General features: G+C 34.6%; 1 protein-coding gene across 1 annotated transcript in view; it reads left to right on the plus strand.

The window, feature by feature from the left end:
* LOC131848131 (zinc transporter ZIP11) overlaps nucleotides 1–24719 on the plus strand; it is a 56914-nt gene that overhangs the window by 24657 nt on the left and 7538 nt on the right. Inside the window, exons 5-6 of the mRNA XM_059197895.1 lie at nucleotides 8995–9093; nucleotides 19735–19893. Coding sequence (XP_059053878.1) covers nucleotides 8995–9093; nucleotides 19735–19893 — 258 coding nt within the window. The remainder of the gene's footprint in view (nucleotides 1–8994; nucleotides 9094–19734; nucleotides 19894–24719) is intronic.

The following is a 24719-nucleotide window of genomic DNA, read 5'->3' on the forward strand; positions in this document are numbered from 1 at the left end:
TTCTTTAAAGTAGTTTAGGTAACAAGTTCAACTTCATACAGGTTTACACATTTTGAGTGTTGTTGTTGACAAAATTTCACAGAAGTTTAATAATCGCTATAGACATCATCATCAAAGTATTGTAATTACATTATTATGTCATTACATACATTACTATGTCTGAGAGCTAAGATTTGGGTCTTTTGTGTCAGCTATAGTAGTTCTCAGGTCTTATAGCCTACATGCAAACAACAACACACGTGATTCGTAGTTCGCGATAGAAAAAAAGAAGACCAATCTTAACCATTCGTTCAGGAATCTGTAGGTAACGCGAACCGAATGAACACCACCATCTAAATTGAATATTTTGATTTTATTCTTTTAAATAATCATTTAGGACTGACATGTACGTTTAGTTTTTACAAAAGTCCTTTTTTTAATTACGGAATTAAAAAAAAATAGTATTTTCAATTGGAATAATAATTTTAATAAGTACGTATGAATATAAATAAATTGTATAAAATTTGATGTTGAACACGGTGCTAGATATAAACTAATAGTAGTTAGGTATACAATTTGGATGGTATTTAATCATCGTGTACAATATTTCTATAAATACTTGTAATTAATGTAATATGCGCAAGATCATGTTCATGTCATGTGGAGCGAGGTGTCCTCCTCCGCGGTCGCTACCAGACTCAGATACTCAGATGAAAAGTACATTGAGTACAGTAAGTTATTGTTGTCCCCCGCGGCCCTCCCCGTCGTCCTCGTTCACCGCTCTGACGTTAGTATTAATTATGTTTATATAACGATCAAAACCGCCGGCACTGTGCAACTCTCAAATATCATTTCATAAGTAGGCAAAGGTCGCTAGCCCCCATACAATGTCACCGTCGAATAATATATTATGTATTATCTATATACTTACAAGTACTCTTGTGAGTATGTAAAGTCGTTACCATTTACTTACGTGTCTGTTACAGTGACCTCGTTACTTTAGTGAATTTATTTAATCCTTGTATTTATTACCTTCTTGATTGAAAAAAGCGACTTAAACAGCTCCACAGTAATACATTAGACATTTTATCAACTGTAATTTTAGGAGCATATTTTTTTACAAATATCATGTTTTAATCCCCTGCTACTTCTGTGCTGTTTATTGTTGACTCTCAGACATTGATATATTTAGATTTTACTGTATTATCTCAATACAGTAAAATCTAAATATATCAATTATTTTATTTATTCGGCTATATTGAAATTCAACCATCTGCTTCTGTCAACCTGGTAACATATTTAAAGTTTCAGTATTTGAGGTTAGATGGTAAAATAATAAAAGATTTAATATTATATTTAACATCAATAAATTACGTCACATCAATATAATAATATAACATATCATAGTTCAAATTCCGTGCTTTAAGGTTCCTAGATCTAACCCTTTGTTATACATCCTAGTTGGTTCTTCGGTTTCTTGACATTGGTACGTTATTAGTAGCTATTTTTTAAGTAACTATTTTACTACTTTTGAAGTTCCTTTAACAATAATACTAAATAAAGAGAAAAGTTTATGGATATTAACACATTTCTTTACAAACAAAATGCAGTTTTAATTAAAGTGGAGCAACTTTCGCGAAGCAGTCGCGACGGCGACGGCGGATACCGCCCGATGCAAGAGGCTGCTGTTAGCCTCCCATGCGGAGCCCCGCTGTCTGGCAGCTGGCGCCCCACCTCGCCCCTCTCCCCGCTCCGCCCCCGATCCGACCGCGACTGTCAGTCCCTCCCCCCGTCTGCAATACCTAACGCAACCACTTCATCTACCACCGCATATTGAGTACAAAGACACGTCGACATTCTCGTTGCTAATTCCAAGGTTGGATACTTGTCTCCGTGTATCTCGATCCATACTGAATGTCATACTTCTGGTTACAAATATTTCAAATCCATAGGTACTACACTATATCATATTTTAAATAAATAAACTTTTAACGAAATTTAAAGTAGTTTTCACTTTTCCTATTTAAGGAACAATAATGAAAACGCATAGCTACTACAGGAATTGACAATCTACAACTAATGACAATATTATCATAAAGTACATATATATATATAGTTTTTGTTTCCAACAAAATGCCACGGGTACCGGTTACTGAAATAAAATGTCGTAAAATATTACGTAAAGTTGGACAATTCTGATATCTTAACAAGTCAGCATATTCGTTCTTTTTAAGTAATTAAAAAAAAAACATACCTACCTAATTATCACTAACCAAAGTCAACTGTTATATTGAAAATGATATACTATGTTAACCGCAACACATAAAAACTAAAGAGCATTTTGTCGTCCATTACAATGGCATGTTAAAAGATTTCTAATTTAGCAATAGGTACTCATTAATAGCGTATGTAACCATGCTTGTCAAATGGTGTGAACATTAAGTATATAAAGTATCCAAGTATTACAATTGGGACGTGTGAGTAACATGTGTTTCTCACGATTAATCCGCCAGTGATCACGGACATGCGAGTCTGTGTACTCGGCCTTTGTTAGATGACACTTGACTTCCCAAATGTTTCACACTCATATCAATTAAGTTCATAATTCATTTAATTTATCCGTGTATTTTGCAGTCGATTTACTTTTAGAACAACAAATTAATTATATAGAAGAAATTATTTATGAATAAACACATAAACTAGTGCTTAAACGTTGATATGAAGATGTATGATTTATTTTTATTGAATACAATTCACATTTTATGTATGTTTTATCTAATGTACTAGCGACGAAACCACGCCAGAGTGGATCATTTTAGTTGGTTGCGTATATTATTGGAAGGCTCTAATTGAACAAGTGTAGTGATGGTTGCAGCTGGCGACCTCGTCTCTGTCGCGCAGGTCCGATTACGACAATGACAGACACGAAATTGTGCAAGTGATCTATGGAAATTCCAATATGAGAGTACGGTGGCAATTGTGCTAGCTTAGAGTCCTGCGTGTGCACACCACATTGCGAGGCCGCGGTATGAATGGAGTGCCGGTATGTAGGTCACGGTGTCGTCAATGGGCCGTCGGCAGGGCCCCGCGCAGCCGCCTCTTGCGCCCCCATCGTGCTGTGAAAGTTGCAACTACTTTCGCGAGTGTCTTTGAAATGGACATGACATTGTACACTCTAATGCTCGAAAACTGAGTCACTTTTTGATTGCCAGTTTTCAACATTCACATCCGCTTCGGCGTTTTGTGCGTGCCATGGAGACGTTCTGCAGCAAATGGTATCGAGATCTCTACAGTACCGGTGCATAGGGTCGGATTTAGCTCGTGGCGATAAAAATTTAGCCGCACCGTATGCTCGTGCTTAGGAATTCATTTCCGGGTAGGTCGGAAAGTGAAATGGACTCGTCTGTGATGTAATTGGAATTCGGATGTATCCGGAGTCAGCGTTACTCCATTCACTTATAAAATTTCTATAGATATCAGTTGACATAATAAGCTGCGGACCGCGGCCATTTCCGTGACATACATAGTTAAAGCGATGGAGCGTTAGATGCCTTTTCTGCTACCAATGTATTCGATACATTTTATTAATCTTATCATAGATTTTAAACTGACTGTCATAGTACCCCGTGTTGTACCTTCCGTCAGAGCCTATTTGAATTTACAATTAAGCATATAACCTGTTGATCTTAGCTATAGACATCTTACAAGACAGTTTTTTTCGTATGTCGAGAATATACTTATCTACTTTATTAAAATTACTAATTTACTTGTATTTTATAACAATTTCCGCGGCTTTGCTCGCGAAACGTCGTATTTTCTATAGATTTTAATTATTAATGAAAGACGGTGGACTTCATCTTTGTTAGATTACTACATATAATAATTGAACAGATACAGCCGGCACAACAAAGCTGTTAATACTAAGTATAAGATGTTATTTAGTTGACCAACCAAATTTTATAACATTGTCGTCTATTTTCTAATAGGTATTTCTAGTACCCTACAACTTACAAATATAAACTTATGAAAGTTTCTAAATGTCATAAATAGATAAGTATCAATCGGTCTACATCGACATCCACGCACTCCTTGCTCTTCACTAAAACCATTGTGGTTAATTTGTAGTAAATTCATCACGATTGGCTCTATGACTTGATTTCAGCTTCGGTCTTTCATCATTAATGGTGCCCTGAAAATTAAAATAACTGACGCTGAAGTAAATACCATTCAATCATCATTCACATAAGAATACATAATCTACTATCTATACCTATATATAAATAAAATATATATCCATACATCAACATAACATTTTTTACAATTTTTGTCTGTCTGTCTGTCTGTTTTTTCCGGCTAATCTCTGAAATGGCTGGACCGACTTTTTTGGCAGGTAGCTGATGTAGTAAGGAGTAACTTAGGCTACTTTTATTTTAGAAAATAAAGTTAAATTCCACGCGGGCGAAGTCGCGGGTACAGCTAATATAATATATAATAGGAGATTTTTTTTTAATAACGTGGACTAGAAATTAACAGTGTCCTAATATTACGTCATTAACTCCTTTTAAATTTGTCAAATGGGATGCAAAGTTTCGTTACTATCTCGCTTATCATATTTCCGTCGTCAAACATACAAATTTCCAATAGATAATTATTATAGCTCAGAAGTCATGTATTTTTGTTCCATTGATAGATTAGTTAGTTAGTATCTACATACATTTATTTATATACATACCCCTAATATTGTAAAGAATAAGATTTATATTTTTGCATGTTAGTAATGAATAAACTGGTAAACTACTGGACAATTTTCAAAAATTCTTTCTAAATTACGAAACTAAATTTATTCTAGAAAAATAGTAGTTATTTCTGCTGAATCTTCAGTAGTGTAACCTAAGGTGTAAAATACGTCCACCCATGCGAAATCAGGGCGGGCCGCTAGTGTATGGATAATATTATGTTAATTCAACAAACGTTTCTTGAATGTGGCCGTCATTCTTACTGTAAAATTTTACTCAATTGATCAGCGGTGGTCGGCCGGCTGGTCGGCGCACGCGCTCTTCGTAACGGGCAGCTTTCACCGAGCTCAAAGGCTCCGCGCCGACATGCATGTTTATTAAGTTAACCATTTTAACAGGAATTCCCTTGTCGTCCATTTACGCCGCTATTAGTACTTACAAAGTATGTTTTTGGTTACTGAAGTAATTGTATGATACGTATATGTATGTACATGGTCCATATTATTGTTATATAACTGAATAAAGTCCCTTAGACAGATTTAATAAATAACAGCAAATATTTTTTACATACTAATGTTATAAATTAAATAGAAAGTTTGTAAAGACGTTTATCTTACTACGTATATCGTGCTTTGACGGCTGCACGTACTAGAATAAAGTTGGCAATATTTACTATACATTTTTAAATTAAATTACGAGGGGAAAGCTGCGTGATATTGATTCAAAATACTGCAGGAATCACTGAAAGGAAAATTTTTGTCAATTTTTTTTTCAAATTCATTGAATATAATCACAAAAATGGGTGCACTATGTATTAAATATGCTTAGCTATCTATAGTTTCGATGCATCGTCAATGCCAAGCTTTAGCCAGTTGCGTTTAACGGCAATAGAGGCTGTACAGTTAGGCGCATTCCTACAGCGACTAGCGGCATGGGGAGCGGGGTGACAGGTGCAAGGGAATGGGTCTACGAATGTACTTTTTTATTCGCACATTTAGATTTATTTTCTCAGACTTCATTTCTCTTTCATATTTTTGTAAACTGTCTTGTCTGTTCTTGTGTTTTGGAGGCCTCGGTGGTCTAGCGGTTAAGATGACTGCTTTCCTTTCGATTACCACTGGTTCGAATTTTCGCAAACATTTGTATTCATGAGTGTGATTGCTGATAGAGATAAGAGCGAAAATATTTATTTTCATTATTATGTACTTATTGTCTTATTTTTATGTATGCGCAATAAAGAGTTATTATTATTATTATATTGTTTGATCGTCAGTTGCGGTCTCAATGCATTCTATGTATTATAAAAAAGTAATATTTTAGTACCCATAACACAAGCTCAACTTAACTTGTGTGAATGGACCATGGTGATTATTTATTATTATATATTATACATAACGAAACAAGCAGTTTTCCACATCTTTGTCTGCGCAAACTCGTTATCCCCGTTCTCGTGGAAATTTCTCGTGAGAAAAATGTGTTCTCGAACTGCAGCTTGTTTTTTTTTCAGTTTGAATTTTCTTGCATATCGATGTTTTAGGCGAAAGCGTTTACGTATAGATTTTATGGTAATTAATTAGTGCTACAATGAATGTTTATTACCAGTGACTCCTCGCAGGTACAATGTACATAATATATAGCTAATTTTCATCTAGTAGTTAATGATTTCGGGGTTATCATTCCAATATACATAAAATCACAATTCTTTTTTTTCTTATACTAGTGTAAGTAACTAATTTGTGTATTGTACGTGCGCTATTCGGATGTATATGTAAGAGCGCCTCTTGAAATGTATATATACATTCATATATATATGGCTTGCTGGATTACGAATCTTGTACAGATTAGAAAGAAATTAGAAAAGAAATAAAAAAAAATAGTGGACCGTAGTTTAGAAAAGAAAATAATTAATGGAAAAGGAAGGAGAAATACGATTTCGCCTAGAATTTCTAAGAATATTTTCCACGCTCCGAACATTCCAAAGTAAGCAAAGTAACACCAAACTTACTTACCTTTGCTCAGGAGAGTCCCGATCCGTAGTACAGTTTAGTGGCCAAGAACTCAAGAGTGTATATTTTATTAGAAACTATAATATTAAATCAAATAATTCAATATTTTTCTTGATTTAAAACCGTAAAAATACGGAGCGTCCTTCTCCGCGTATTTCTTCCATATTTTTTTTCTATTCTAAGTATTTTTTCTCCTAAATTCTTGATATTTAAGTGGCCACATATTTTTCCAATGTGTGTCCAAAATGTTTGACAACCATATTTGTAGAAAGACTTATAAAAATATAGAAAGAAAAAAAAGAGGAGAACTAATCAATATTCACATTAAAAGGATAAAAAAAAGTTAGTACTCGCAATCATTATTTAATATCTGTTCGATACTCCTTTCTATCTGAACGTCTAGTATGTCTCGGAATGGTCAAGAAGTAAAGAATTAAACTACAAATGTGAGTACTAAACCCACATACATCTACATTATAACATGTATAACATTAATTGCAACAGCTTTTGTCGAGTGCTCTACCAGTTATGGCAATGTCGTAAAAAACATAATAGAGAGGTAGTGTGGGCGGGCTGCCCGCGCCCGCCCCTGTACTTCAAACATATGTAAATACTACTCCAGGTTTAGATAAATAAATCCATCTAAATAAATATATGAACAGGTTAATAAGAAATACTTAAAATCTTTTACAAAGTCACTTTTAAATATAATTGGACTAGAACAACCTGTTTGCCCTCCTGTTGGTAAGTGATAACGGTCGTTTATATACAATATACATACAAATTGCAGTACATTTGTGACATTAACTTGTGCACTACTCGCATGTACCACGTATAATTCCTCCATTTTCTGTGATTTCACTGTCACGAAGATATGTTACAAAAGAAGTTGTTTTGTGACTTAATGGGCGAAATATCTATCTTCAAACAATCAACCAGAAGACATCATACAAAGTCTACCTCAGAAAACCTCATAAATCACTTAATCGTAAAACTTTAGTGAAATATGTAAAGATCGTGTATATTGATTCAGAGATTTTATTTGTTGTTTGAAAAATTGTTACAGTATAAAATAACTAGCTGACCTGTGGAATTTAGTCTGTATCACACTTACTTGACAATTATCACCAAATTTCTTACAAAGTATCTTTTTAAATTATAGCCTTTGTGTTATTCTGATGTATATGCTATATTACTGTAAAGTTTCATCAAAATCCGTTCCGTAGCAAACATCCATCCATCCATCCATCCATAGCTGTCTCATAAACTTTCGCGTTTGTAATATTAATAAGATGATTAAAATTTCAACCAGTGTTGTTAGTAAATCGTTCAAAATTGAATCAATTTTCCATTTATCTAGAAAAATAAGTATTCATGTTAAACGTTGGCCGTTACTACTTGATATGACTAATGTAAATAATTTCGTAATAATACAAATTACAAAAGAAAATCGGTTTAATATATACATTCGATGTATATATTAAACCGATATGTATGTTATTATTTATGGAGGAAATTAGAATTTACTACTGTAATTATTTTTTACGCAATTCAGGCAATGTTTAAGCAGTCTAGAAAATCTATGATATTGTTTATTTATATTTTTAATAAAAATAAACAGTGATTGTGTAAATTTCAGGATACCATTTTCATTTGAACTTAGAAACTGTAATATGTACGTTTGGTATGTAAACTTAATTAACATACAAAAACGTTGTTTTAATAATCATTTGACATAGTCTGTCAATGTGCATTGTTCGAAGATTTTAGTTAAAACTGTTCTTTGTTTCATTTGAATGTTCGTTAGATACAAATCGTATACGGTATGAATATGTGAGCGCAATGTATTCCAATATATGTAGTATTTTCAGGTAACATTATACTTTGCGATATGTACTATTCGCAAGGAAAAAAATGCAATATTATCACTGTATGTGGATCTATTTGAAAAATAATAGAAATAAATTATTTCTTTGCTATTTGGTAGTTTGTATTCACACAAAATTTATGATATTTATATTAAATAAACTTTTTATGGTAATAATTTAATGTTTATCAATTTCATTATTCAATACAAACAATTATAAAAAACAATCATTGTATGGTAGACTTTATAGAAAATCGTCTTTGTAGTCTATCTATGTATTTCAGCCGCCAAGCGCTTTCTTTATACCGTATAACTTATCAGTTGTGTATATAAAATAACATTCTAGCAGCTATTTTTAGTTACTATATAACTATTATGTAAGTATTTAAATTCTTTTTGTCCATAGAACTTTGGCGTTGGGAATTGGCATCCAGAACTTCCCGGAAGGACTTGCAGTCAGTTTACCTCTTCAAGCTGCCGGATTCTCTGTTTGGAGGGCTTTCTGGTGAGTAGAGTTTTCTAGGTTTTAGTAATATCTAAAATAATTTATTTTCGCATATGATATACAGAAACGTCTTAAAACCGATGGTCGAGTTTTAACACTCTCAGAGCCAGACCCTAATTGACCGTTTACATCGCAAAAATGCAACAGGGCAGGGCTTTCATTTGTATAACAGATATATAGAAAACATGTTCCTAAAGGATACACGGCGCATTTACTAAGTAGAAAGATGTGTATACTTTTGAGTACACAGTGTGACAAAAAGATACACATGGCGCCTAAGGTGTTAAGACTTTTCTGAAATGACAATTCAAGTAAATTATATAAATGTTTTTTTTATCTGTGTCCGAATATACAGGTTTAGTCGTAAATGATTCCAAATCGACGAACTAAAGAACTTTCCCAAAGAAAAAAAACTTTTAAGCCCGTCATACTGACTCCGCGATCACACGTTCGATTTGGTAAAAATTATTTTCAGATTTTCATTTTCATGCGTATTATACATGTCTTTCGCTTTGATATACCTCATGACTATTCATTCTGTAATAATATTGAACAATAAATGATATGTCATATTAGTTGGGAGTTATTTTGTGGTGCACTGCGGTGCTCGCGAGTTAGATAGCGGCATGCGCTGGTTTAGAATGCGCCCGCGCTCGTCGTTAGGCCGGATGCCAACACAGCCAGACTGGCCGACCCCATTCCTGTTCAGGCTAATTCATTTAGCGACTATTGCCGAGCCAACGCATCATGTCGACTAAATGGACGTTAATGCTCAGTACATAAAGCGCTCCGCTTCAAATATCATCGAGCGCTTTCAAGTTTTCAAGTTGTGCGATTTTCATTATATCTATGGTAAGAAGTCGTTGCTATCTGGTTGCGATATATGTTCGTTACAGTAAAGGAATGTCAGAGCAAAAGGTTACATCTGCCGTGCGCAGAGTACGTGCCCGCATTGTAAACGTTACCAAATAGGTAAAAGTTGTAAATAGTCGCATTCCATGGTGTTCTCGGAATCGCTGGCGCCGCGCCGCCCGCCGCCGCGCACCACCGCACCACTCGCGCTACCGAGCTACAAAACTACCTTATTCTAGTCCAGGACATGGATACGCCTACTTACTACATCATTTTCTCTTCCAATTTGTATATATACACATCACATCCTGTTACGCCCTTTTATTGATTCTATTGAATCCTTTTACATTTATGTGTGTTGTTTCTTTTGTAATTATTTATATAGATTCTTAAATTGTTATATAATAGCAATGTCTTCACAAACTATATTAAATATCTAAAATTTTTCTATTCTGTTTCTTTGTTAAAATAACTTATATATATACTTATTTACATATAAAGCTTTGTAAATTTAACATATGACATCTTCTTTATAATTATACTTAATTCAAACGAGTTGTGGCTATATATTGTAACAGATAGATTAACAATTTTACGATCATAAAAAATCGTAATTTTCTAAGTTATTTGTACTAATCCTTCGTTTTATTATATATCATATTCGACGTTTAGGAAAAAGTAATCATCATGTTTAGATCAGTTAATAAGGTGTCAAATTGATTCCTTCATTATATCTATTATAATGCTAATAAAAATAGTATTTATAATTCAACATGACCCCGTTTAGACACGTGGTATTTTTATATTCAATTAGTAGCTGACTAAGTATTGTCACTTGAAGTATTTGGGTTACAAACACAAGTGAATGTTGACACCAGCCTACCTCTCAAATGACACTTAAATTCTCCTATTTGTATTAAATCTATCTTGGAATTATATTTCATATGATATGACTAAACTATTTCCTGTTTCCACGATTTATTTATTAAAATGTGTGGTTTATACATTTTATAAATAATATATATGCTTGCTTTTGTATACCATAAGTTTAAATTGTGCATTATTTGTAGTTGCAATAGTCGAACAATCGAATGAAATGACTAAACTGTTGCGATATAGAATAAAGGCACTATTTTACAATAGGATCAACTGCTTCGTCTGTTGCTTACGGTCAGGCTTAATTTTACTGCCCTATGCTTATTCATTAATAAAATATGAATTTTCCGTATATATTTTCCATATATGGCACCTCTACATTTTCGTGTGTTGTGGCGTGGTCCGTATTTATGTGGAAGCGATAGGAATGCGCTCGAGTGGGAATCCTGACGCGGAGGAGGGCGGGAGTCGAACAACGACCTCGTCTCGCTGCGCCACCCTGCACTCGCGGCGTTCGGTCACAAGCCCTATCTCTAAACCCTCAGTTTACACTAAACTTCTTCTGTTAATGAATAAATTCCATGTACAAACTATATTTATTAGTTGAAACTTGTTTTATATGATATAACGTTTATTGTAGTTCATAAAAGCTTTTATGAAATCTTAAATCGTTAATGGTCTGTATATAAGCGACCATAATGTTAATATGTATATTAAGATATTAAAGTCCTTTACTTAAATTGGATGGTTGGAAATCCCCAAGCGAGTAAGTTTAATGCAAGTGTTATAGAGTACGAAAGCCGTGAGTAATAGTAGGTCTGCAGTGCGGAATGCAAGGAGCGAGGAATGCAGCCCGGGCAAGAAGTGCCCTCGCCGACTTGCGCACCGTCGCCGCCTCGCGACCCCCCCCCCCCCTCTCCCCCACCCCCCTCCATCACCGGGAAAGCGTTTGCAGCCTTCTCATACATACAAATATAGGGTGGTAGAAACCACATTCCACAGGACTCGACACATTTTCTTTGAAAGATTCAATTCAGTTAAGAATAAGTCAAATTAAGTATAGAATTCTTTTCTTACTACTTCATAGCCTAGTATTTGACTGAAACATGTTGCAGAATCTAAAACCTGCTTGGAACAAATAAAATCCTTATATCCTACTAGCTACTCGACCCGGCTTCGCCCGGGTATACTTATATTATATATATAAACCTTCCTATACAATCACTTTATCTATTTAAAAAAAACCGCTTCGAAATCCGTTGCGTAATTTTAAAGATTTGAGCACATCGACAGCGACTTTATTTTATACTATGTAATAATAATTTATACAATCTTTTATTAAAGTACTCTTTTCTACAAAGAGTTGTTTCATACACACCTTTTTAGCCCAAATTGAAACATACATTTTAATTTTCTAAAAATATAACTGGTTAACTTGTTTGAATTGAAAAGATGCAAATTATTGACCTTATTATTGACGTTGAAGTCTTAATGCATGGTTTACATCAAAGAGGGCGAGTCGGCGAGCATCCGAGCACATCGGAGCGGATGCGCGCGGATATGTCAACAGCCGTGTTCATTCGAAAAACAAATGCATTGGATTCCGTAGGAACAAGCGTGCATCGGCAGGCAACCGACCGCGTCCATACGAACAAGAAAATAAATGTCCGCACAATGTGTGCACCCGTCTTGCATTCCGCGATGTGCGCGCAGACCCAACGGGGTAGTCAAAGTGACAAAGAAGTTTTGTTTATGCAAATAATTATTTGAAATTATTGCAAAGATAATTTCATTCCCTATAACGTATTGTAAACATTCTCTGATACCACGTGCTCCATTCATCCCATTTGAATATAAAATCGTTCGTAAAGTGTTCCATAACATTTACTTATAAGTCTTATAATATTTATTAAATAACTTTTAATTATTGCCATGAATAATTCAATTTTTTTTATTTTATTTAATTATTTAGATTACCCGATATTATTGTTACTTCTCTACCTACTTCTTAATGGCTAGTTTTAGGGATGAGGGGTCTATATAATATGTAGCTATACTATTTTTTATAATAGCTCTGAAAATTAAAGTAAGTATATAAACGTAATTACGTTTATATACTTACTTGTAAGTTACCTTACAAATTAGGTATACATACATTTATACCCTACGTAATATCTTCCAGTTGTACTATTGTTGTCACTATACAATGTTACATTGCTCCGTGTCATTTTTGAAATTTTGTACTATTTGGAGATGCCATATGTGTATGATGTACATAAGCACAATAACAACCAAGAGTACAAAATTGCATAAATTGTTTTTTAATTGGTCCTTTATCGAATTAACTCTTTCTGCGACTTTCAAAAGAAATAATAATAATTTTATTGACTTTTATTTCCACAGTGTACATTACCCGCGACTACGTCTGAATTTTTTTCCATAAAATGTCTGTTCTCATAATACAGTATATCTTCATGTCAAATGACATTACTATCCGTTGAGCTGTTTAGTCGTGAAAAGGTAAATAATCGTGAAAAAATTTATAATATTAGGTACGGATTGCTTATCTCAGTTTCCGAAAACCGTAGCGTAGATCCAACTTCACTGGAATCTATACTCTGGTTATTATTGTATAATAGATTAGAAACACACATAATTTGAATTGACTGATGTAAGAATGTAGTAACGGCGTGTAGCATTTGGTTTCTCAAATAGAAATAATGCGTAAGATAATAGATAGGTATATAAAATACAATGTTATGTAATCGAATTTCAATACCTAACCTTTCCACATCGATTTACTTATACCTATTGAATGATATATAACATTGGTTGCCATAGTCTAATCGATAAATATTTCATGTCTTTTTGTACTGAATTGAATAGTTCACATTAGTTTTTTGTTCCGCGATATGACATAATCAGATCAGGTAGTGTACTGATCCATTGTTGTAGACAATGCGTCTAGTCGACGTTTCTCACCGCATGCGCACATGACTCATAGTGACGTAGAAAACATCACGCATAAGCACCATATAGGTGCCTCATTCGTTAGACAACTTATTCAATTCGTGTACTAATCTAATAACTACATGTAATTTTGTATAATATCTTTTTTCTTGCCCATATCAGCGTGCCGCCACTGGCGCCATTTGCTTAGTCAACTACTCAGAGGTAATTTGAATTAGAATCGTATATTTGTTATATCTATATTGAGGCCCTCAGTCTGAGTAATATTGTATGAACAATGTCTGTATTGTAGCCATTGGTATGACGACGCCAGTTGGTGTGGCGAGTCAGTGAGACTTGTGAAAGAGCGCGTCGTAGGGGCCGCTCTCGTCACAATCGAAGTTATGTGGTCAGTTAACCATTGCTAACTGGTGCCGAGAAAGTCGTCTATTTCGAAATTTTAGCGTTGCGAGAGCTCTGTGTGCGATGTGTCGTTGCGGTGCCGCAGAGTCTGGTGGTATGTGCGGCGAGCGGTCGGCGGCGCGCTGTCTGCGCCTTCTTCCGGACCGCACCCGTTCGACCAGTCGCAGCGCACCGCCCGCCTCGGGCAATCGGCCTTCACAGTTAAATAATTAAATCGAGAGAGCAACGCTGCGACCGCAGCTGCCGTAGCCGCAACACGGGCCCCGAAGAAGCGGTCGCGGAAGGCGCTGCCAGCCTTGATGGCGCTGTTGTGCGCAATCGTGGCCGGTTTGTGGTGCGCATATTGCGTCGTTGCCGCGCCTAATCTTCTCGAACACCTTCCTAGTCTGCTCAATCCACTGCCTCTTTGATCAATGACTTTGAAATGTATTTGTGACGTTCTTATTATAAAAAAAAAAACTAGTATCAGGCGAATAAGCTCGAGGCTTGAACATTCGACTACCTAGTCATAATCTATAATCATTTCTGTAATTTCCTTCTACTTCGGTTGCTAATTCCTATAACCATAATAAAACTTTTCAGGGGAGATATATCTATATTAAAATAATTTTAAATAACTAGTAATGGTAAGAAAAGCAAACACACGTTCATCTTACAACCGTGAAATGGATTTAATTGAGATACGTATGAGATGCTGATTCTTAGATAAATTTTAAGAAAAACAAACTAGGTATCGTCTTGTGGAGACATTTGTACTACTTTGTGTACATGTGTACTGTCCGCATAATTAGGTAAGACAAGGGTAACCTTGTCTTACCTAATTGTGCGGATAGTGTATACTTTCCAGCTGTGGCCCGATTTAAGCATGAGATATGCCAGAGAAATTATAGAGTATGGAGGCTTAACACTTTGGTTGTCTGCAATGGCAACACATAAACGGTAACAAAACCGTAACAGTACTTATTGCAATGTCATTGGCGCTCTTCATATATACTACCGTTGCTGTTTTACATCAAGTTGGCAGTAATGCTTATTTGCCATTACAATTATCCACTTTAAAAAAGGCAGTAATATCAATTTAATGTAAATAATTATTTTGCGGATATAATAGCGCTATTATAATTATCATTTACGAGTTCATAGAAAAACAAACGACCTACAGAAAAAGTTGCTACTTATATGTATTCATTAACTTGGAAGTTTTGGTTTCATTACTGGAATTAATACATTAAAAGTTATATAACGTATTTGAGTTGTAATTGCATGTAGTTCGCGTACATATGAAATCACTATTGGGGCACACAAGTGTAAAATATTAAGTCTAATATCAAAGAATACCTTTAATAGACAAAGTCTGTACGAAAACAGTGACTACGTTTTTTAGCGGTAAGTATTTGGCATGGTCAAACACAGACTGAATTATGTTAATGACTAGCTTTATTTTTTTGCGTAAAGTATATAAGTAGCCCTGTCTGACTATGCGGGCGTGTTTCTAGTGGGAAGATGCAATGCCATGACTTCTTTTGTACTCGTAAAAAACTATTTAAACTACGGAACTATTAATTTATAATTAAAAAACCGTTTTTTTTTTGTGAAATTCTTGCCACATATGTGATTTTGGCAATTCTCACTCTATAAATAGGAAATATGGGAGCATTTTAGCGAGATGTTATTCATTTATTTACATATTTTAGTTAGAATGAAACGAAATCAGAATATTTTTTTTATGTAACTGGATGGATGGATGAATGGCAAACAAGCTGTTGGTATGTGGTAACCGTTAACATGTAACGACCGCGATATCGTACTTGTTTTGCTATTCTGAACTCAGATGGCATTCCTTATATTCTGTAATTTTACTGCTTTATCGTCATAATTTTTCATCAATAACAGATCTTAAAAGCTGCTTGGTAACAGAAATAAGTAGATGAAAATTACCACCACTGAGTCGTATTTACTCCTTCGCGTATTCAGTCACTAAAGGCCATTCACTAACACTTGAATTTTCCTTCAGTATCAAATACACATTGAAAATTCACTATTGGTACCTGTATATTTGCCATTGTTAATTACTGCATTATACATTCCAAATAATTTATAATACATAAAAAAGAAATTATGATTTATGTCGTATTACCATGGAATTTGCATATTTAAGGTCAGCTGAATGTCCTTAAACGGATAATATTTTTTAGTACACCGTACACAGCTATATGGAGCTAGAAATCTAAAATTACGGGTATAAAGATATACTATATTATATATACTGACAATATATTTAATTGTCTATTTTCAAATTTTAATTAGACTATATATGTTGTTCTTTTGAGCTTTTATTTAAATTCATGTGGGTATTAAGTGACGGGCATCCTGTTTTACTGCTTGTCGGCGGCTCAACAGTCGACGATTCTCCGAATCGGTGGATATTGTCGCAAATTGCCGCTTTCGCCACCCGCTGAATAATGCATGCGATAACATAACATCACGTCCCGCGCTGTCACTGCAAAGCCATCGCCTTCGCGCCGACACCGTCGTGTCGGCCTACCGTCCCTTGTATACCAGCACCAAGGAATCGAATACTTTGATCATACTAAGCACAACCGTACTAATTCACGAGTAGTCCGTTTATTTTATGTAACTAAAGTAGCAAACAAGTTGATGGAAAGTGACAACAGTCTCGTTATACATAAATAGCACCAAGGATATCACCTAATCATATGACGCCTGTGGTTTCTCTACATGTCTAATCACTAAGGTATCACGTCTCTGTACCCTCGTAATTACACTCCCATATCTCGCTCTTGAATTAGAAAGACATCTTACCTATGAAGCTGGCTGTTTGGTGGTAGACGTAAGTAACGCGGAAGTGGCACTCAGAAAAATTGTGTATAAAATCTACCCTGGTGAAATATGTAAACATATGATTTAAATGTATGTGTTTATATAGTTATTTTTCCTTTTCAGTATGTCACGCGCGTACGCATGATGTACTGTAAAGGAAACTTCTACTTCAGAGGCATTTATTAGAAAGAGTTGTTATCTAAGTGGCTTGTATTGAAAATGTGATAGTACAGTGGAGAGTGGTATGTGAGGCTGGACGACAGCAGCGGCCGCCAGGTATGGGCTGCGGCTCGTCGTGTGGGGTGGCCCTGGCGGCGTTTCCCACAGCGGCGGCTCCTCGACCAGTTCATCGGAATGTGGTCGCGGCACCGGCCCGCACTTTCACCAAAACAATTCGTTAGCGGGCTCTTTCGGCATCGTACCGCACGTCGCACCCCGCCACCCCGCGCTACCCGGACACGTGAAAATTAACAACACACTGATACTTAACTCAGTGATCGGCGTTTTAGACACGAGGCCCTTTTGAAGTTCCGCAGCGCTGAAAGCAACAGCCGATTGGTACTTAACCACCACGTATATTTACTTCTACATCTTACTATATCATTCACCACCGTGTCAATCTCATTATATGATTTCGAAGGTAGAATATCCTAATCGAGTAATGTAATGTTCATTTATAAATATATATAGAACTTAATAGTTTTGAGCGAAGTCTATCTGGCTAGTTGATTCTAACGCATATGCTAGAAATAGTTATAAACTAAACTAATGAACATAAAGTAATGAAAATCATCTGATGATAATAATCTCTTTCGACGATTTCTCTTTACAAAATAGTTCAGGATTTATTTGAATATAATTTACTGCACCACATACTTCATCTAATACTTTGAATCCTAATTATGGTCTCTGATAATGGATATGGGTGACTGCAACCACATTTTTAATATGCGCTTGATTCCGAAAGATTTATCTAATTAACAGCTTTGTTATTGAATAACTTCTATTTATACATGAACTTTTGACCTCAAAACGTTCGTATTTCAATGAAAACTATTAACATATGTACATTTGAAATTATTTATGTAAGTTACACAATAATCGCCTGCTGTCGTATGAAACCGTAATAGTTGAAAAATGCCCGAAAATTGTTTCTCTTATTTTGGCATACTTTTACATCTAATAACTTAGTTATGCTAAGATTGTAAGGTTGTAAGTTGTATTGTACTTACATAAATATATATTTTTTATATTATATTTAAACTATCTACAGTCGAAATATTGATTTCTATAATTATCAACGATATAATAGCTTCTTTGTAATTTATTGAAAGATTTGACGTAGTTCTCAACAACAAAGAAGCAGGACCTACTCAAAAAGTCGTAAGATTAATATATTCTTCTAAATCTTGCGTTTAAGTTTCTTTGATTCATATTTCGTGTGGTTTCATTTGTAAATGCTGATTCTTACTTTATATTTAGGTATTACTGTAGTGATAATGATTTATGCGATATAGACACATGGAACCCAATCCGCAAATATGCGAGTGCTAGCCTCATCGAAACGATAGTTAAAAAGCTGTCAGCTTTTATTCGTTACTTAGTAATATTGAAAGCATAAGACCGACTGCCATTCTTGTTAAAATTTATAGTTACGTTTTTAAAAATTAGTAGCGACTACCATCATTGATTATTTTCCTCTACCCATTTTAATGAATTTTTTGAGCTTTTTTCAAACAAGATTATGTAGAATAAAAGTTAAAGCTACAAAACAGTACTCAATATAAATAAGTATACACGGTCAAGTATACATTTGTATTTATAAATGCTCATTTTCAACTATGTTTAATTTACAAATATGTTGTTACGAACAAAAAAGTGTTCTTAAAACGCCTTTTATGTAACACCTCATTTATTTTAAATTACCTTTGGCCCTCTTAAAAGAAGCCAAAATTAATTATCAATTGTATTATCTTAATTAAAATGAAATACTTAAAGATGAGTATGAATCGTATATCCTATCTCATAATTTTAAAACTCATAGAATTTTCTGAATTATAACGCTATCAGATGGACGGAAAATGTTATGAGGGTTCCGTGTTACTTTTCGGTTCGCAACCTAGAAATGGCAATACTTTCCTAATGGAAGTATTAATGGTCAAATTTCTAGCACTTTTTACTCCGTTTTTGTTGTGTAGACTATTGTAGTGCAGGTACATTCATAGTTATATCCAAAGTGAATTACTGAATGCAGTGACAAAAAAATAAACTTGCCATAATAGCGTGTCACCGAATAATTCTTAACAGATCAAGATATATAATAATCTTTATTATGCTTATGAGTATATTTTACTCATAAGCACTTTAAATAATGTGGATTACCATACCTTTACTGGATAACATACCTACCTACTATTCTAAAAATCACACCCACTGTTTAAGATTGCAATTAAATTAATTTTGTTTAATTTTAACCAGTTTTAAATTGTAATTTTTTTTTCTACTGGTTACATTAGGAATCTTAGATCCAATTACGAACAACGTGCATGAATTTTGACTTCTGCTCTTTTCATATATATGTTCAACTTTATATGATTTAGTATGAATACAATTACCACGTTGTATGTATGTAATTTATAGTAATCAAACAAGAGCAAGACACATTTCCTTTAGTATAATGTATGTATGTATTGTTACAAGGTACGGCCAGTTATCAGGCATGGTGGAGCCTGTATTTGGAGTGTTGGGCGCCGTAGCGGTGGCAGCAGCCCAGCCAGCACTTCCCTACGCGCTAGCCTTCGCAGCCGGCGCTATGATCTACGTGGTTGCCGATGACATCATACCAGAGGCGAATGCATCGTAAGTTTATTTAGGAATATTAGTTCCCTGTTTATATCATCATTCTTATACGTTGGCTGTTAATACTTTAGATCTCTATTGTCACATTGATGTCTATTGTAAATTCGTAGAACTGTAATCATTAGGTTTCGTAGCATTTCGAATCATTTTCACTGTTTGTGTATAAAAATTTGAAAACATACTTATTTTGCACTTGTTCAATGATATATGGATTCTTATATAAGCGATTGATCGCGCTGAATTGTAAAACACCCAGTAATTTCACTGTTATTGAGTATCTCACCATTTATACCGCAAAACAGTGTGTGAATATAAAATGATGACTACGTCTATCTACAAAGTTCTTCTTTGATAACAAAATTGCATTCAACACTACATTTATATAACTGTCTTTCCATCTTATTAACGAACTCAAAATCTAAATAGTAAATAAATAATATATACATATTAGTTTCGTACAAGATTCCTTAACACAGACATTTCACCATAAATTTTCATTATTTTTTCTATTGAAACTATACTACACTGAAAAAGACAAATGACATATGGTTTAAATTAACTGTATTGGCACCTATATAGGTAATAAGCTATTAAGAATCATCGGTAAACTCATTAAAATTTAAAATATATATTACAAATAAGCACTCCGAACAGCGAAAGTCCTTGAATTTGCCCTAGAAATATAATTTAAAGACGAGCATGGCTTTGTAATGACCCTCGCGGTCCGACCCTTCATGTCATACAGATGCGCTGCCTTTATTAAAGAGGCACCTTTAGTAATGGTATGGAACATTATTTATCTTCATTATGTTAAAGCACTGTTTCATATATTTTCATCGCAATTAAATTTTATTTCAATATTAATACAATTTAACAGCAATCATTAATTGCGAGAATTCACAATGATTTTTGCGCAATATCAGCTAGCACTTCTATTTGTACTCGTATCTACGAGCATACGAATCAAATGTTTAAATTATATTTCTATTGCGCGTCTCACTGAATAGGATGTGCTATATTGAGTAATTGTATGCCAAAATATACAGTGCTTGTTTTGTACATATGTCTTATGCCTCTGTGCATTTCATCTGGATTTAAATGTCATGAGAATATCTTTATTTTATTGATAGTTTTTTTTAACATAACCTACTTCTTGTAAACTGTACTGGTGAATACATAATATCTTAGTTTTGAAATCGGAAATTCGGGGACATCTGTCATAATTCGATTAACAAGGGTCGTAGCGGCATTTGGTTGTTCTAATTCACGTCAGTCTCATCAAACACGGGTTTCACTTATTGTTGTGCCTGATGGTCGTCAATACTTTGAGACTCGTTATGGTGAGAGCAAAGCAATTCCCCTTAGTGACAGGCAACTATTGTATCTTCCGCATATTGTCCAGGACCGGTCTTCATTCCCTTCCGGAATAGAACCAGTCGAAGTAGTTTTATTATTTGATTATTCACAATATAGTGATAATGGTAGAGCAGACGATACTGTATCCAGACATATCTTTTGAGTTCATAGCAATTACCAGCGTTGTATGTAGACTTGCATGTTTTTAAATACTTGAAACTTAAAGCACAAGAAATGTAAGTAAAAATAAAAAAAAACTTGGCTTTTTAACCTCATACGTCATAGTATTTTAACCGATTTTCTGAGGTGTTTAATTCATATAAACTTGTATGAGGTTGAAAATGTTTTCTTACAAAAGTCTTGTATCTGTAAGAGGATCCTCGTACTGTTTTTTTTGTACTACGTATGACATGACTGTGAAATAATTTACTAATGTAATCCAATAAGTTTGGTTTAGATAGTATTTAAATTACGGGTTTAATATATTATTTTCTTATTTAAGATTTTTTAAATCGATCAAGTGTTTTAGCGCAGGACCGATCGTCGTGGAGATCTTTGGGGGAGGCCTATGTCCAGCAGTGGACGTCTTCCGGGCTGCGATGATGATGATGATGAAGTGTTTTTGAATTCCATACAACCATGAAAATCAAGACTTTCCTCTTTATTATTAGTATGCACAGAGTCGCTTGTCCATGTGTTAAATTAACCGAATTTAATGTACTTACAGCAGTCGGATCACACCTTCATGTGATACGTGCACGATCTTAATTACACTGATTAGCTTATAATACGAGTAATATTTATTGTTTGTACAATTTCTCTTGCCACACCAGCTTGTTTGTGTTTCACCATAGTGAATTGTCTTAAATTTCATTATGGGATTAACATAGACTGATAGCACTGCTTCATATGTTGTAAATTAATGTATATTTGTGATTTAATTGTCGCGTAATTTCTAACTGATTTGCATTTGAATCAGATTAAATGTAAGTACGTGTTTAAATATGAACAGTTCCAAAGTTGCAATTAAGAACTGTATGATTTAGCTTGCAATTGCAATTTCTAAGTTCCAACCTGGCCTAATGGTAAGTGGTAACCATCTTCTATCACGTGACATCCGTGGCAACCACTCATGCGTTGCCATACCGGTGGACTGTAATTTCACAGCCTTATCTTACCATTCAACCGAAACACATCTTACAAATCAGAACTTTATATATTTTACTTATTTTACTAGATAAGTAAAAGGTATAATTCTGTACGAATTCTGATTATAAGATACAAGTACCTACGTTTTTAGTAGGTATGGTTGTCACGACTGAATTTGATTGTCAATCGTATTATCGTAGCTACATATGTCTGGACTAGAGTTAGAACGGAAAAATCCTATTCCATTCAATGCGTTGTCGATCGTATAAATAGGACACGACCCCGTCTATAACCAAGTTGGAAAAAACCTACAGAATAGTAGATTACCATCGATTACGTATTTAATTTTAATTCAGTGTCATAAGGTTTTACTGTAATTTGTTCCACTGCAAGAATCTTCCACCTAGACTTTCTTTTAAGCTCTTATCTGGATACCTCCTAGGATATTCTATTTGAGTAAATACTAGTCAATCAAATCAATAGTAAAAATATATGACACTAAAATAAACAAACTATAACTGTAATTGCATTCGCAAATTAAATAAATTACCTTTTTTTAATGTTTGGAAAAATCTTCAAAAGGCAGTCCATCCGTCGTAAGGCTGATGAGGGTGTGTGGGATTCTTACCCACAAAAAATCTCCACGGTGTACTTACGCGAGCCAGACCCATAAAGTGGATTAAAAGGAAATAGATTAACAAAGTATAACAACTCATATTGATTTCTATTTGTCCACATTTCCCCCGACATATTTGAATCTCCCGTAGCATCTAGCTCTTTTACTTACACATTAATTATATTTCTTAACCGTGTTTTTATTTTCAGCAGTGAGTGGGCTAATTAAAATAGCCACCAACTTTTGATGTTGGCCGACAAATTTTATATTAAAAGCATTTATTTTATTTTAGTAGCGTTACACTACTCTGTAGAACTGTAGAGTAAAAATATTGGCTACGACACACTCATTTATCATAAAGTTTGCACATTGGACATAAGAAATGGGAATTTACATGAACATACAGTATATTCGTTCACATAAAAACTTATATTTATATAACTACTATTAATGATACTGTACCAATTCGATAGATGTCTGAAAATTTGCTCCTTTTTTATAAAAATACTATTTTGATATTACCTACCATTCCCCTAAACAATATCTGTTTCTCTCAATAGCAAGACAGCTGGCGCCTATTACACTACTCCCAAACATCTCAAAAACTCAACTATACAAACTTAACATTTATATACAAAAGTTCCGCACGATAGATATCTGTCAAGAGTTTTTAAAAATACGGGAACAGGAGACAACTTCTGGTTCCGCACGGATAAAGCCGCGTAGTTTCAATAAAAGTATGGAACTGGTGTCGGTTTTTGTTCATGCCTCAAGCAAAAACAAAGAAACTGATTTAATGAAAAGTTATATCCACATTTTTGATGCTATTTATTGCGAATTAGGAAGCTATGCAAACTGAGAGCTATGCTCACGCAGTTTAATTTTACATATACTCTTCCAAATGTAGGCATATCAAGTGCTGCCTTCACCACGACGTCGACTATTGACAATGGGTCTAAGAGAATTTATATAGGATTTGATTTGTAAGATATATGGTATTAGTCACTGCATTACTACGAATATCCCAGGTCAAATCACCCTTCACGCGGTCCCCTCAGGAAACTATTGCCGTTTCTACTGAGCTCGTCTATCCTTCTTTACTATGTCCCCTCTAGAGTTCTTCTATACATTAGCGCAGGTGAATGCGTCCTTCTATAATCTAAAAAAATACCTCTGACTATTCCGATGTTGTCCGGTGACAAATTTATAATAGCAAAGTTAAATGATAATAAAGGTCGCAATGACAATAGCATTTCGCACGGTGCAAGCAGCAAACGGCACGTGTAGTGTAGGCGCGGTGCGATGTGGCGTCGCGACGCAAATACCCCGCCAGAAATAGCGGCGCGCCGTCTGACACCCCGGACGCGACGCCGCCGCCAGCACCGGCACATCAACTGTACCCTCTGCATAACATTTTAGAGACATTTATTACCTCAGTGATTTCCTTTTTCAAGCGTAGATTATCGCACGAATGATATATGCATCTGTTCTGTCATATAATATTTTGCTTTAATATATTTGTTCAATGTTTCCCATAAACATTACTGAATGGCGTCGTGGTAGATGATCGTTAATTTCTATAGAATGTGGTACATGGAAACGGAACCAAGACTTCCTAATCACCTCTTCAATCAGCCTAAATTTCTTTGCTATCTAGTCGAGGTCCTATGTCCAGTCTACTCTAAATGTATGAGCTCTAAATAAA

This window comes from Achroia grisella, unplaced genomic scaffold (genome assembly GCF_030625045.1).
Source record: "Achroia grisella isolate CSIRO2021 unplaced genomic scaffold, CSIRO_AGI_Agris_v1 utg546, whole genome shotgun sequence".
NCBI lineage: Eukaryota > Metazoa > Arthropoda > Insecta > Lepidoptera > Pyralidae > Achroia > Achroia grisella.